This window comes from Balaenoptera physalus (genome assembly GCF_965194825.1).
Source record: "Balaenoptera physalus genome assembly, chromosome: 20".
Lineage (NCBI taxonomy): Eukaryota > Metazoa > Chordata > Mammalia > Artiodactyla > Balaenopteridae > Balaenoptera > Balaenoptera physalus.
The window spans coordinates 38983833-38998952 of NC_138901.1; the positions used below are offsets into that span (position 1 = coordinate 38983833).

The 15120-nt window shown below is 46.9% G+C and overlaps 1 protein-coding gene across 7 annotated transcripts; it reads right to left on the reverse strand.

Annotated features, from left to right (window-relative positions):
- Positions 1–43: 43 nt before the first annotated feature.
- MKS1 (MKS transition zone complex subunit 1) lies at positions 44–11470 on the reverse strand. 7 transcript variants are annotated; one of them, XM_082443362.1, is made up of 18 exons: positions 11321–11470; positions 10798–10907; positions 9606–9676; positions 8977–9132; positions 7841–7938; positions 7525–7653; positions 7157–7261; positions 6609–6717; positions 6019–6075; positions 4931–4973; positions 4608–4673; positions 3041–3111; positions 2621–2690; positions 2414–2521; positions 1601–1734; positions 1014–1096; positions 830–927; positions 44–723 (listed from the first exon to the last, which is right to left on the reverse strand). In XM_082443362.1, the coding sequence occupies exons 1-18, from the start codon at positions 11398–11400 to the stop codon at positions 632–634; spliced, it is 1680 nt and encodes a 559-aa protein (XP_082299488.1). In that variant the 5' UTR covers positions 11401–11470; the 3' UTR covers positions 44–631. The 7 variants fall into 7 exon arrangements, 6 of the variants coding, with proteins under 6 accessions (XP_082299488.1, XP_082299489.1, XP_082299490.1 ...); XM_082443363.1 differs by lacking the exon at positions 3041–3111 and having other exon boundaries at positions 4935–4973; XM_082443364.1 differs by lacking the exon at positions 2414–2521.
- Positions 11471–15120: the final 3650 nt, after the last annotated feature.

Here is a 15120-nt window from a genome sequence, read left to right on the forward strand (position 1 = left end):
CCATGCAAGCGACCCGAGCAGAAAACCAGCCAACAGAACGTCAGTCAGTATAAAAAGTTTTTATGTACAAAAAACACAATAAAAGATGACAGCTAGCTAGCAGAAAGGACTGGGCACTGCCTTCAGCCTTCATTTACTACAGAAACAAGCCCCCAGCAGGAAGGGGCAGCTACCCTGGGAAGAGGAGGCTGGGTTCCTGGGCCACGAATGTAAGATCTCTCTTGCCTGCCTTCTTTCTCAGGCCTCCATGTGTAAAGCAGGTGTGGAGCAGGAGGTACTGCTGCTCTCTGCCACTGAGACCGTGAGACAGGCCGGAAAGGAGGCTGTGTCGAGGACAGAACTAACTTTGGGCTTCCCCCCAAAACTGGTCTCAAACCAAAAAGCCTGTCTTGTTGCGATGGTCACTTGCAGTGGCTGACATATGAAAACAGGGACCATATGGGGGCCACAGGGTCTTTGGCTTTGTTGCCACCCAGCAGCTGAAGATCAGGCAGGGGGGCCAGCCCGGGATTCTCAGCTCTTCCGGTTCTCAGCAGGTCAGCGGGGTCTCTAATCAGAAAGACGAAGAGGGCCCAGGCCTTGGATATCACTCGTCTTGTCCTCGTGCACGGCGGGCCAGTACTGCAGCGAGCTAGGAGACCGTGGCCCCCGAGGGGCTCCCGAGGTCCTGGGGAAGGCTTTCTCGGGCCTCCTGCATGCGGCGCCGGGCTCGACGGAAGGCTTCTGTGAGGGAAGCAGACACAGGAGTCAGCTGCCATGGTGTGGGGCAAATGGGGCCCACGCGGATGCTGGAGGCGGGTGTGGCTGGGACTGGGTGGGGGGAGCCTACCTAGCACACCGTGAATGGAACTTTGCTGGCTGAATCCCTCCAGACGGTCCAACACGCTCCTCAGCCTCTTCCGGAGAGAACTGGACTCCAGGAAGGCCCTGCGGGGGAGCCCGCCACATGGCCATGGCTGCTCTTGCAGCCCTCAGGGTCAGGAGCCGCGAGGCGGGGGGCCAGGCCCACTCACCGGGACTGCTGCAGACAATGCAGGCGGAAGGTGACACTGCCTGTGGTCTCCGTGCGGAGTCCAAAGCGGCTCAGACGCTCCCCCTGCGGCATCCGGTTAACGTCAGGCTTCTGTTGGTTCCTACACCCCAGGCGCCACAGTGGCCTCACTCCCATTCTTATTCCCATTCTTGGGGAGAACAGTTCTGTTGGGGAAACTTCATCCCAACACCCAGATTCCATCACCTCCCAACTGTAAATCACGGAACATTCCAACCTCATTCGAGAATCAGCAGTCTTATAAACTGCCTGCCAATCCTCTGATTCCTGAGGACTCAGGGATGGGCTGGAAGGAGGGGCCAGTTATTCCGACAGGGACCAGGGGAGACCTCTAAGTGTACTATTTTCCAGAGCTCTCCTAGGATAGCAGTGATGTTTGTACCTGGTGCAAGATGTGGCCGAGACTTCCCGCTTAAGCCACAGGAAGGAAGGGACTAAGCAATGATGAAGCAATGAACAATTAAGAGGCCTTAAGCCAGATTCCACCTATTCCAGAAGAGATAGGGACATAAGTTCCCAGCATGAAGTCTCCGCAAAGACGAAAGTCACCTTGAAGGTTGCTGGTACCCGCACGTAGGAGAGGTCCTCCAGCTCCAGAGAGCTGCCGATGAAAACCCTCCTCAGCTCAGCCACTGGGCCCAGCTCCAGGGGCCTCCACGTAGAGACCGTCAGGGTGTGTGAGCCTGCGCAGGAAGAGGAGAATGGGGCCGGAAGCGGCACGTGGTCCCTTGCTGACTGCCCGGCAATGACACGGGCCTCGCCACCACCAAAACACCTGGTCTGGTGATGGCCTGACCTCTGGTGAAGGTCATCATCATGGTTTAGGGTACCCACTTGAAAATCAATCCCATGGAAATTCAGATCTCAGCTCTGCCAGTTATTACCCGGGCACCAGGACAAGTTTCTCAACCTCTCTGAGCCCCATTCTCCTCATCTAATAACAACACCTACGCCTCACAGAGTGGTGGGGAGAATTAAATGAGAAGCACTTAGCACACTGCCTGGCGCACAACAGAAGACAGCGGCTATTATTTCAAAAGGAACGCTGATCCACTCGATACACACCCACTGAGAGCCCATCTTGCCGCGTGGCTGCTCCCTCAAGGCCACGAGTCAGATCAGAGGAGCCGGAAGCAGAGCCCAGAGCTGCTCAACTTCCCAGTTAGCGGTCATTTCACCCAGCTGTCTCTAACAGAGGGGGAACATTTCCTCAAAAGGAGCAAGGAATCTTGCAAGTTAAGTGCTTCTAATTCCCCATCATCCCTACTCCTCACAGGAAGTGGTCCAATCTTCTGAAGTGTTAGTCTTGTTTCTAGGAGCTAGGGCACATGGGCCACAGGAAGGGCAGGGATGAGAGGTCACCTGGGGTGGCAGGCAGCACCACAGCCCCGTAGCCTTCCACGCGGCACCTCTGCCAGAAGTCCAGCGAGAGGACCTCGCAGTAGAGCACAGGCCATGCCGGAAGAGCACCTGCACCAAGGGGGAGAAGCGGCCAGGTTGGGGGGGGCCTTCACCAGGACAGGGCCTGTCTGAGGAGCCCCAAGGCCGAGCACCTGCCGGGCCACTCACCGGCAGATTCATCCTCGTGGAGGAAGGAGGCCTCAAACGTGAACGGGTAGGAGAAGTAAGCCACATTATCCTAAAAAAGAGGAATGCTATTTTATACTCAGTGCCATGGGGTGGACAAGGGCCCACTTGGAATCTGTTTTCCCTGTAGCCAACGACAAGGTCACCGTCCCAAGGGAAAAAGAAAAACTATCACCCCAGGTAGGAAATAAAAGGCTGACAGGTGAAGGGACACCCAAACCCGAGCTGCTACCACTCTCAAAAAGGCAGAGAGAACCCTTGGACCAGGCATCCCTGCAGAGCCCACAGTGAAGGGCCGGACCCAGCTCTGGAATCTTCCCCAGGACGTTAGCCTGATAATCTTCAGATGCCTTCCCCCGAGCAGTCCTGTTCCCTTCTAGGTGCCCCTTCTCGTTGCCCTACCATTCCCAGGGACTTGGTGGCACAGGTCTGTGTTATTCCTGAGAGCTGCTGGAATGCTGGGCTTGACCAGCCTGAAAACCAAAGACCACATATAGTAAGTCAACGGGGAGGAAGGCAAGCAGTTGAGAAAAAGACAAAGTTCCTTTCTCCATTCACTCACTCATTCATGCAATCAATCATTCATTTCACATTCACTGTGTGTCTGCTATGTGCTATGACCGATCACTGGGGACATCTTGGTGACCAGACAGAAAAGCTTCCTGTCTCTCATGGGGCTACCATTCCAGTTGGGGGTGGGAGGGGGGAATAGACAACAAACCAACCAACAAAACACTATCAAGTAGTAATAAATGCTAAAGTAAAAATAAAACAGGGTGAAGACACTGAGTGGCTTGGAGGCTCATTTAGACGGGGTGGTGAGGGAACACCACTCAGAGGTGACACTTAGGCTGAGACCTAAACTAAAGCAGAACCAGTCGTGCAAAGACAGGACACAAAAGCTTTCAGACAAAGGAAATGGCCCTGAAAAGGCCCTGAGGTGGGGATGCACTTGGCCTGTTCAAGAACAGAAATTACAACTGCAATGTTGTAAGGGACGGATAGGCAGGGGCCAGCTCGTTCAGGGAATGGGGTTTGGATTTTGCTCTAAGTGGGAAGGGAAGCTGTTGGGGCTTTAAGTTCAAAAGAGACACAACTGGTTTACATTTTAAAGGCTCAGTTAGGCTGTGGTGTACGTGGCAAATGAAACGTAAGAGGGAGCAAGACAGGAGGCGAGAGGATAAATTAGAAACCTAATGCTTTGGCCTAAGCAAGAGATGACGGTGGCTTGGCCCAGGGTCCTCGAGAGAATAGAGGATTCAAGACATCTTTTGGAGACAGAACTGACAAGAACTGCTGATAGAATGAATGGCGGTAGGGAGCTAGGGAAAGTGAGGAATCAAGGATGTCTCTTAGGTTTCCGGTATCAGAAACTAAGTAGATGACATTGCCATTCTGCTAAGATGGGAAAGACCGTGAGGGCAGGTTTGAGGCAAGAGGGGGAATCAAGAAGCTTTTGGTCACGTTAAACAGGAACGACAAAGAGGTAAGTGGACATGAGTGTGGCGTTCAGGGGAGAGGCTAAGGCTAGAGAGAGAAATCTGGGAGTCTGAGACATACAAACAGTACTGAAGCCACAGGATGTATGAGGCCACCTAGAAAGACCGTGGAGAGAGAGTCACAGAAGGCCAGGCCCAGCCTTGGGTACTCTAATAGTTTTAGATCAACAGAAGATGAGGAAACAGCCAAGAAGGCCGCTGAGCCACCAATGAGAGAGAAGAGAGGAGCACAGAGCCAGAAGCCAAGAGGAGAGTTTCAGTGAGGAAAGTGAGCTGTGGTGAATGCTTCTGAGAGGCCAAGTAGGGTGAAGGCAGAGACGTCACCACAGGATTTCACAACTTGGAAGTGATCTATGACCTTGAAAAGAACAGTAACAATTTCAGTGGAGGAGTGGGGAAGGAAGTCTGACCGAATGCCTCTGGAAAACTGTCAGAATGGGTAAAAAGAGAGACTTATGAATATTACTTACTAGTAGTCGGCAATTCCACGAAGAAGTGGACGTAAAGATTGTCAAACTCATAGCCTTGGGCTGAAACTAAGAAAACAGGAAACTGTTTCAGCTTATCCTCCTATCACTCTTAACACCCGCCCCAGTCCTGAAGGGCCCACCCACGTGTGGAAGCAAGTCCCTCACGGGCCAGGAACTCTCTGTGTTTCCAGGAAAGACACATGCCTGAGTCTCCCGAGTGCTGCAGACAACCCAAGGCCTCTACTAGGGCGGGGAGGATTACTCCACAGCTAAATCTGGCACTTGCCAAGCATCAAGGGACTTCTGTCTGGTAAGACACTTACCTACCTCTCCATTTACAAAGAGCCGGAGGGCACCTGGTACCGTCTGAGGTAGAGAGAAGGGGGGACAGATCAGGAGGTCTGAGGGAAGCGACCCCTCTCCTCCAGCCTGCCCGTAAATCCCCAGAGGACCTGACGCTGGACGTCAGATCCAGGTGTGTGACTAATCCCGCTTCCTCCCCACCTGCCACTTCTGCACAAATCTGTTTCCTTCATTTCTAAAAGTGTGTAACGTAAGGGGAAAAGCACCTAATTTAAATGGTGGGTAAGGCGACAAAGTGTGGGGAATTTACAAGAATGGCCAAGAGAAGCTTCCACAGCTGCCTGCTGCCGTACAGCAAGAGGCTAGAGACCCCTGCTCCCTCTAGAGGGAGGTCAAGAAACGAGGAAGTTTCCTTTTTAAATTATTTGTGTATCTATCTTATCTAACTTTTTAACACCGAAAACCTGTTGCTAATACAACACAAAAATAGTGAAAGTTAATTTTTTAGAGAGAGAGAGGGAGACCACCAGGTAACTCTCTCCTTGTTTCCAGATCTAGAAATGGAACTCCTGGAATAAGAGAAGACAAACTTAAGTCCGTAAAGACTTAAACTCTTTTGTTTTGTTTTAAGAGCCAAACTATTTGACAAACAGAAATGACACCCCTCCCTCTCTATGGGGCATTAGGAGAAATATCTACATGAAGTGTAAGGAAGACACTTTTCATCTTTATATTTATTTAAAATTAATTACAAAGTAATACATGAATGCACTCCCACTGATAAAAATTCAAAACCACCTAAGTTTAGAGAATAAAAAGTAAACATTCCTGACATGTCCCTCTCACCACCCAATAGCCATCTACCATTTCCCAATCCCACCCCCTCCCCAGAGAAAGCCACCCATAGGGTGTGTGCCCTTTGAGACCTTTTCCTGTGCATTAACACTTCTATATCAATATGCAATGCTTCAAAAACATAACAAGGACTATACTCTAAATGTTATTTGTTACTTTTGTCCACTGAAGAGTATGTCTTTGGGACCTTGAGGAGAGAACTGTCACTCAGTTGCAGTCAGAACGCTCTGGCTACAGAAACCCAGCTACTCACCGTCTCAAAGTCAGTGCCCACGAGGCTGTTGAGATACTCCTTGTGCCGGCCATAGAGCTGAGGAAACAAACCACACTGAAACTCAAGGTGCGACCCCAGCCAGACCAGGGTTCAGATCTGCACGGGAGGAAGAAAAGCAGCAGGAGTGGGAAATGCCACAGAAAGCTGGAGGCCTAAGCATCCCAGACACTGACATCTGACAGTGAAGCACAGAGGCTCTGGAGTCCCCTGGTCTGGGACCAACCTGGCTCTCGCACTTACGTGACCCTGGGCAGACTGCTTAGCTTCTTGATCTCCATTTCCTCATTTATAAAGTGGTAATAATAAAAATATTCACCTCAAAGGCTTGTGGTACAGTCTAAATGAAATAAAGTATGTGCAGGGCCTAGCACAGAGCATGGTAAATGCTCAAATAAATGGCCATTATTATCATGGTCTTATAATAGGATCGAAACCTTATATCTGATATGTCAGCAGTGCTTCCCAAGTCAGGGGAGGCCACTAAGAGCAAGGCCTTGCACCTGCTGACCCAACCTCGACTGCGGCCTCAGCTCCCAGCTCTCTGGTTCTCGGAATGAACCAGCACTTACGTCCTTGAACACACGCCGTTCCCGCTCCTCCTCCTCAGGCTGTGCAAGGGAGGACACGTTGTCAATCGTATACTTCCACAGCTCCTGCTTCTCCCCGTCCGTCTCGATTCTGTAAGGTCAAAGCCACAAAGGGACTAACTCAGAAAATAGGAGATGGGCCCTCCAGCCCCAGCCCAGGGATGAGCCGATTTACAGTTCCGTTATTCTAAGACGTAAGAGGAGGAACAGTCAACCCAGAGGAGAAGACCTGGCTAGTTCATCTCTCCCAGTTTTGATTAGTCCCTACATGCAGCAGCACAGAGCATTATTTTCACTTAACTACACTGATAGAGGTATCACTTTCAAATCAGTGTAGGTGCATATTTTCTGAGAACAGGATGCCCAGTGTCCTAAGGGTCTATGACCTGGAACAGAATATGAACCACTGGCTGGGAATTTAAAAGTTAGAACAGATGAAGGGCTTTCAGAGAATCTCCTCAACTTGGGGCAAGAAGTGAAGCCAAGGAAAGGAATGCCAGTCTCCGCCATCCCTTTCTTCCTCTTCTCACCTGTAGGGTCCTCTGGAGCCAGTGAAGTCAGGTTTTACTGTGATCACACCATTACTGTCCACCTTCAGAGTACAGAGGACATGTTCATACTTCTTATAGCCAAGCCTAGAAACCAGGGAATTAACACCAGGGTTCAAGATTGCTGCCCCACCTCCAGGGAAGGAGGAAGAGGTATTCAGGACACATCAGGGGAGAGGACAGAGGCTGGAGTGAGAATTGTCACGGTAAAATACTCTCTTCCAAAGAAAAAGAAGAAGGAAAAAATCCCTCCCTCCCATATACCTGGGATGACTATAACAGGAGAGTGATGGTTAGTGACAGGAGAAGAGAATGAAGGTCTGAGCTGGGCAGTAAGAAGCTTCACTCACTTTCCATAGGGCCCCAGGTCCGCCATGATGTACATTGTCTGAAGAGCGGTGTTGATGACATGGTTGTTCCTGATGAACTCTTCTGAGGGTTCCCAGGTGACGATGCGTGACTTAAGGATGCCACCCTCCCTGGGAGACACCACAGGAAGGGTCACTTCCCTGGCACCCCCCGAAGAGCCTGAAGGAGGAGCTCAGGGGAGCACGCGAAGGTGGAGGCCCGCTGCAGGACGGGACGCTCGAGGTGGTGGGCATACCGAGAACACAGGCATGGACGGACCACAGAGGCCGCCACGGCCCTGTACACACTTGCACTCACATCCCTCGCCTGTCCTGCCGTCGCCGCCTGACATTTGCCATTCGCTCGACCAAGAATGACGGCATTTCGCTGGCTGCGGTGGTCATTTTCTGACAGTGCTGGGAAAACAGAGCAGCCCAGTGTAAGCCTGCTCAGGGCCATGTGGGACCAAGGACCCAGAGGGAAGTCTTCCTTCTGAAACCTCACACAGAACCTGAACCTCACAATCACGCTGACGGAGGGCACAGTGGCACAAACAGCCCAAAGAAGAGCCCAACCAAGCCTTGGTTTGCCCGAAGGTTGTAGCAGCACATTATCCTTGAGAAATGAATTTATTTATGCTAATCTTAAAATGAGCCTGCCACCTCTAAACACATACCAACAAAAAGCTTGGTGAGTCTGCCTGGCAGATGTTGACATCACTAGGTGGCTGGCAGGTGTGAAGTGTGACATAAGTATTCTGTGGAAAACCCTCCCACGGGTAACTGAACACTATCTGTAATTTCCTTTTCTTTAGCAAAACAGACAACCCAAATTTTATATGCTACCAACCCAGAGCTTTCCTGATATATAAGCATCAACCTTTCAAAAACATTCACTTAACACCTGGCTCCTTGCAGAGATCTACAAGGTCATAGACAAAAATCAGAAAATATAGGCACTCGCCTCCCTCAAGGAGTTTAAAATCTCACTAAGAAGACAGAATATGCAGAAGAAAATGTAAAACAAGTCCATGAGGGTGTGCTGTCAGAGGCAAATTGAGGATATAAGCCATTCCCTACGCAGTACTGAATTCTTCTTCAAACCCATATATTCAGTTTTGGCTGAATCCATGATGAATTTTATCTAGATGGTTCTAGACTCCATCCACCTGTCTGATCTCATGATGCACGGAGGAAGTCAAACCCAGTGGCTGCTTCTCCCAGTCTGTGGTCTGCAAGCCTATCATTAGAGACACTGCCGGCTCCCCCAGGCCCTCCAGCAGAGGGAGCAGGGAACAGCAGCCACACCCCCTGCAGACTGTGCCCACCTACCCCAGCTTGGCTGCCAGAAGCTCTGTGTCCCCTTAACAGGTTTCTGAGTTAACACACAGAGAGGCCAGAAAGCTAAGGGAGACAAAGGTGAAGGGAGCTACGGTGCTTGGGAAAGAATGCTACCTCCTCCAAATTGGTGTATCTATCAGAGTCAGTGTAGGTAAAGATTCGTCGGTTCTTCCTGCCATCCAAATGCTCCAGCTTCAGAATCTCTTGGCGGTACTGATGATCCAAAGGGCTCTGACAGGCTGCTTCATTTTGGTACAGATCTACTTCAAACTGAGGTCACAAGGAAACAGAGTTCTACTGAGAATATGTCAAATTTTGTTCCTATAACAGTTTGGTCAAATTAGTTCTATAGAGCTGATGCAATTTGACATGTTCTCATAGCCAACTGTCGTTTATCTAAACTAATGGAGGACAGGAGAGCCAACGAATGTTAGAGCTGAAAGGAACCACAGTGATAGTCTAATTCAATTCTGCTATTACAGAATTGACATACCAAAACAGTAATTCTGCTGTTTTGGTATGTGGCCCAGAGATGAAAAGTGTCTTACCCAGGATTATAAAACTGGGTAGTGGCAGGCACTATATTCCATTGACCCCATAAGCACAACCGTGGAAAGTATAAACTGTTATAAGCTTTCTGGAAATCAGTTCAGCAATATGCATCAAGAATCCTTCTCTGTGACTAGTCAGGTGGAGGTGGACCGGGGGGAGGCAGACTGAGCAGACAAGGGACACTGGCTCACCTGGCTGAAGAGCTTCTCTTGCCATCCAATCACGACCTCCTCCTCTTCATCTACCTCCGGGCGGTGTCCACCTCCAAAGACAACAGAGTGAGTCAAATGTTTGAGCCAAACTAGCACCACTTCTTGCTCTGTGGTTGGTTATAACCAAAGTCCCTGCTCTTATATTTGCCACAAAACCAGTTGGAGTTCACTGATCTGTGAAGCACTCACTCTAGACTTACTCTATAGAGGCTGTGGATATGTGCAGAAGCCAAGATTAGGACCCAAGAAGTCTTCATCACTACTCTGATTTGAATAAAAGGAAGTCATGCTTTCCAGGAATTATTTGATCTAATTCAGTGTCAAGAGCTGAAAGTTATTAGATATAGGCTGAATAGCTCTTCCTCAATCCCAATTGCCTACATTTGCTAGACAGGAACTGTGGCATTTTTATCTTCACTATTCCTGAAGCCATATATCTAGAATCACAAACACTATAACCTTAAGAGACCAAGTATCAGGAGAGAAAAGGAAAGACATATAACTGATTTTTTTTTTTAAAGAACCAAATCTAATATACACACTCCTAGCTGAGTATGTCTTTTTCAAAGACACATGCTTCACAACCTGCCAGCTCACACTCTTGCCCAGGAATATTTTTGAACAGAAACAACAAAAGCAGAGAGACCAGTGACCTAACACAAACACACTGTCCTCTCTTCCTCACTTTTCTGGCTTCCCAGATAAGGAAAACTGCTAGATCACAGATGGTGTTAATATGTACATTTTCCAAGCAGACCCCAATTTTTAAGCTGTTTTAAAAAGTGTTTAGTTGTATGTTTCAAGCTTGGAGCGATATTTTCTCTCAGAAAAAAAATGCCACAAATGGTATTTAGGTTGACAGGCAAATTTATAACATATCTAAAGTATGGTATTTGCTATTTCCCTACATTTGACCACAATTCGGATCAGCATCTTGATGGCAGGAATCAAGCCTTATTCAATTTTACACAACATAATGTAGTAGTTAAAATTGCCTGGGATCAAATCCTGGCTTCAACATTTACCAGCCCTGTGACCTTGGACAATAAATCCAACCTCTCTATACCTTTTCTCAGACTATAGACCTGGGTCTACTCTGTCTTAAGAGGTAACCTCCGCCCTAGGTCCTTCCCCAGATCCCCAAGCGGCCACATCACCACCATTCACCCACTGGCGGATGGGTGAGGCCTGAAAGTGGCCAAGTCTATGAGGTCCTTCCCGGGCTGGGCAGCAGGCTGGTAATGGAGGTAGTTGCTTGATGTGATTCTTTGCAGGTGGACTCTGCCAGGAAAAGAGAAGCCCAAAATACTCGTTACAAAACACTCAACCAGGAGATGAACGCAGAGCAAAGATGGGGAAACAAAACTCAGAAGAGAGTACGGCTACCAAGAATGTGGCGGGGTGTAGGCGACAGAGGGGATGTGAGTGGGGCACGGGGCCCTAAGAAGAAGACGATGGGAGAGTGTACTGGAGACACAGGGCCTCGAGAAACTTGGGAGGGGCAGGGTCCTGAAAGGGTGGGTCTGGAAGTTGTGAGTGAAGAGGGTGCCGGGTAGTGAGGGAGACGCGGGGAGACGAGGTGACAGCGGTCAGGACTGCAAACGCAAGTGGGGGTCCCAGCAAACAAGAAGTGAAGTTCAGGCTCTAATTATCTGACAGCATAAAAGCACGGGGCTCTGGGGTGATGCGACTACCGGAGGCGGAGGTTGCGCACGGGGTCCCAAGAGCGATACACGGCCTCTCCGGTGTCAGTGCTCCAGACGGCCTCCGCCATGACAGCTGCGCTGAGCGCGACTGCGCCGGAAAGCGCGCCGCCCCAGTTCCCCTGGCAACGGAAACGCTGGGTTAGGGAGGCGGGAACCCGGTTCCCTACGCAGCGCTGCAGAGCCCCGCCCGTTGCAGGCCCAGGCCAGTTGGTGCAAGCGCACGCTTCGGCTGGGGGATCTGCGGGTTTGCCGCTAATCCTGAGTGGGAACAAAGCTCGCTCACAGCCAAGGCCAAACTTGATGCACTTTACAAATGAGGGAACTAAAGCAGCGCTATAGGCCCCTTTTATACAGATTCAGACAGAAATGGTGATGGACACCAAACCCAAGCGTCCTGAGTTCTCAACTACTACTTTTTCCACCACACGACACAGCCTTCCACTGAATCCTGGGAAACTTTGGCCTCCTGATCGGTGGACGTGACTCACAGAATGCACCCATTCTTCCCAAAGGAGTCAGGGGAGGTGATGACGGTTACTCAGACATGAAAATATATTCTTGGAAGAAGGCAAAAAAGTGTCAAGATTTATTAATCCTTGTGTTGGCATTCACTGAACCAGAGAAAGAAGAAACAAGGAAGCAAACAGTAAGGAAGGAAAAGATGTCATTATTGCACTGGTTTTTCCCCTCCGTGTGTTATTTCCGGATTTTTAAGCCACTTTAGATACCTCACTGGCCTTGGGAAAAGTCAACAAAATGCCATTATGAAGACGTGCTTCACTGGACTGCCAAAGGCAGGACACACCATAACCTTGAGTCTAGCTCCCTGACACCTTGGGGATGTCAACAATTTTCAGCCTTTGACATTTGCTGCTTCCTCAACAGGGTAGGCAATAGTCCCCTGAACTCAAGAATCTCATGCCAGTTTCATTATATGGCATTGGGAGCCCTAAGCAATAAAGCTGCTGTTGTGTAACACTAAGGACTCACCGTAACAATAGCCCTATTTATTTAAGATCTGATACAGCCTGGGCGCTTTGTTTGTATTGTCCTTAATCCTCCTAGAAACCCCTTAAGTAGGTATTTGTTATTCTCATTTAATCAATGAAGTTATTGAAGGCCAGAGCTTGAAGGTTGAACTCTAGTAAGTGGTGAAGGAGCTGAGATTCCAGCCCAGGTCTGTCTTTTGAAGCCTGAACACCTTCCACTCTGCTTCACGACCTCTTACCTACCAATTTATTCTATAAAAGCACACAGTTGCCAATCTGGGAAATAATTATTTCAACAGGTGAAACCACGGAGGCAGAATATTAGCTTTTAAGAGAAAAGCCACTCTAATTTTTTCTTTTTAAGTTGTGAATAGGCAACACTGTGCCACATGAACAACAAATGATAAAGGTGGAGCCTGTACCAACAGTTTAGTTTTATACAAAATCAAACTTATAGCAAAGTCAATCTGACATAATTATAGACAAAATAGGTACTGTACCACATGGTATGGAAATATAAGTTATTTGTCTAACCATAGGTGAATTATTTTTATACAGGTAAACTAGATTTTTATTCTCCTTATATTTACTGGTATAAGTCAGTATTCTTAAAATTGGGATCCATGAGCAGAGTTCAAAGGGTCTATTGACGCTTTCCCTTACCAGTAGGGGATACCAATATGAGATTAAGAGATACAATCTACTATGTATAAAATAAATAAGCAGCAGAGATATATTTTACAGCACAGGGAAATATAGCCATTATTTTGTAATAACTTTAAATGGAGTATCTATAAAAAATATTGAATGCCTATGTTGTACACCTGAACTAATATGTTCTAAATCAACTCTACGTCAATTAAAAAAAACCTCCCTAGATTTTTGTGGGGGCCATTTTCTGGAAAGAGTTCATGGCTTTTATCAGATTCTGGAAGGAGTTTGTACCCTGATATCAAGAGTAGCCTGATCCCCACTACATTTATATACTGACATCTTGTTAAACATCAAAAGTTTGGATTATATAGCATAAAGGCCAAAATCCCTTGTACCACCCCCAGCAACCCTTCCTCCCCCATCCCCAGTCAGGAAGGTTCAGAGTTGACATTTAATGTGTTCTCCCTAAAATAGAACCATTATTTGGAGGCTTTTTGTTTTTTGTTTTTTTGGCTAGAAAACACACAAACCATCACAAAGGGTAGATATTACCTCCATTTCACATATTTATAAACCAAGACATTAATTGTATTTCTCAGTCTTATGACCAAGAAGTATAGCACCTGGACTTATGTTCAGGATATTTTGACTCAAACCTATGGGCTCTCCTTTGAACTGTGCTGCCTCCTTACATCTACTCCCACCCCCAACCCCAATTTTTTCTTTCTTAAACCAGCCACATCTGAGCTATATCGTAACAGTCCAATTGCTCTCTCTTTCCCCTCTCCAGTTGGTACTTTATAACTTACTTGGGCTCTCCCCACTACAAGACTTTAGGAAAGCAGAAGAATATCACTACAGTTCTTCAAAAATTCTTCTGGGTCCCACAGTGTCTATGCTTTATGCCTAATAACTATCCCTTGAACTCACCTTGGTCCAGAGAAGAGATCCTACTGAAATGGAACAATCTTATGAGGAATAATAGACTTGACTCTTGCTTTTCTCTCTCTCTCCCTGACTTTGAAGATGGCGGAAGGGGCCATAAACACACCATAAAGCAGAAATTGTCAGATTGGATAAAAAGCAAGATCCAACTATATGCTGTCCACAAGAAGCTCACTTTAAATATAAAGACATTGATACTTTAAAAGTTAAAAAAATGGAATGAAATCTTGCCATTGGTGACAACAGGATGGATATAGAGGGTATTATGCTAAGTGAAAAAAGTCAGAGAAAGACAATACTTCATGATTTCATTTATATGTGGAATCTAGAAAATAAAACAAGTGAACAAACAACGAAACAGAGATATAGATACAGAGAACAAATAGGAGGTTGCCAGAGGGGAGGGAGGTGGGGAGAGGAAAGAAATAGATGAGGGAGATTAAGAAGTACAAACTTCTAGTTGCAAAATAAATGTCATGGGTATGAAATGTACTTTGTGGAGAATATAGTAAATAATTTTGTAATATCATTGTATGGTGACAGATCAAAACTAGACTTACCATGGTGATCATTTTGAAATGTATAGAAATATCACATCACTATGTTGTATAACAGGAACTAACATAATGTTGTAGGTCAGTTATACTCCAAAAACAAACAAACTCATAGAAAAAAGATCAGATTTGTGGTTACCAGAAGTGGGGGGTGGGGGCAGAGGGAATTGGATGAAGACAGTCAAAAGGTGCAAATTTCCAGTTATAATAAAAATAAGTACTAGGTATGTAAGGTACAACATGATAAATATAATTAACACTGCTGTATGTTACACGTGAAAGTTGTTAAGAAGGTAAATCCTAAGCATTCTCATCGCAAGGAAAAACATTTTTTTCTATTTCTTTAATTTTGTATGTATATTTTTGTATTCTGTAATTTTGTATGAGATTATGGATGTTCACTAAACTAATTGTGATAATCATTTCATGACATATGTAAGTCAAATCATTATGCTATACACTTTAAACTTACACAGTGCTGTATGTCAATTATATCTCAATAAAACTGGAAGAAAACAAAAGTAGAAAAAGAAAAAGCAGGAAAAGAAAAAAAATGTTTTTAAAAGTTAAAGGATGGAAGAAGATATACCAAACAAACACTAATCAAAAGAAAGCTAGAGTGGCTATATTAATAACAGACAAAATA

What these genes read in the sequence shown, in the direction of transcription:
- MKS1 (XM_082443367.1), bottom strand. Translation starts at nt 11,400, where the DNA reads ATGGCGGAGGCCGTCTGGAGCACTGACACCGGAGAGGCCGTGTATCGC. An exon ending in GTGCGCAACCTCCGCCTCCG is followed by an intron (nt 10,908 to 11,320) that starts GTAGTCGCATCA and finishes TTTTCCTGGCAG; the next exon opens with AGTCCACCTGCAAAGAATCA. An exon ending in CGGCAGGACAGGCGAGGGAT is followed by an intron (nt 7,654 to 7,840) that starts GTGAGTGCAAGT and finishes GGTGTCTCCCAG; the next exon opens with GGAGGGTGGCATCCTTAAGT.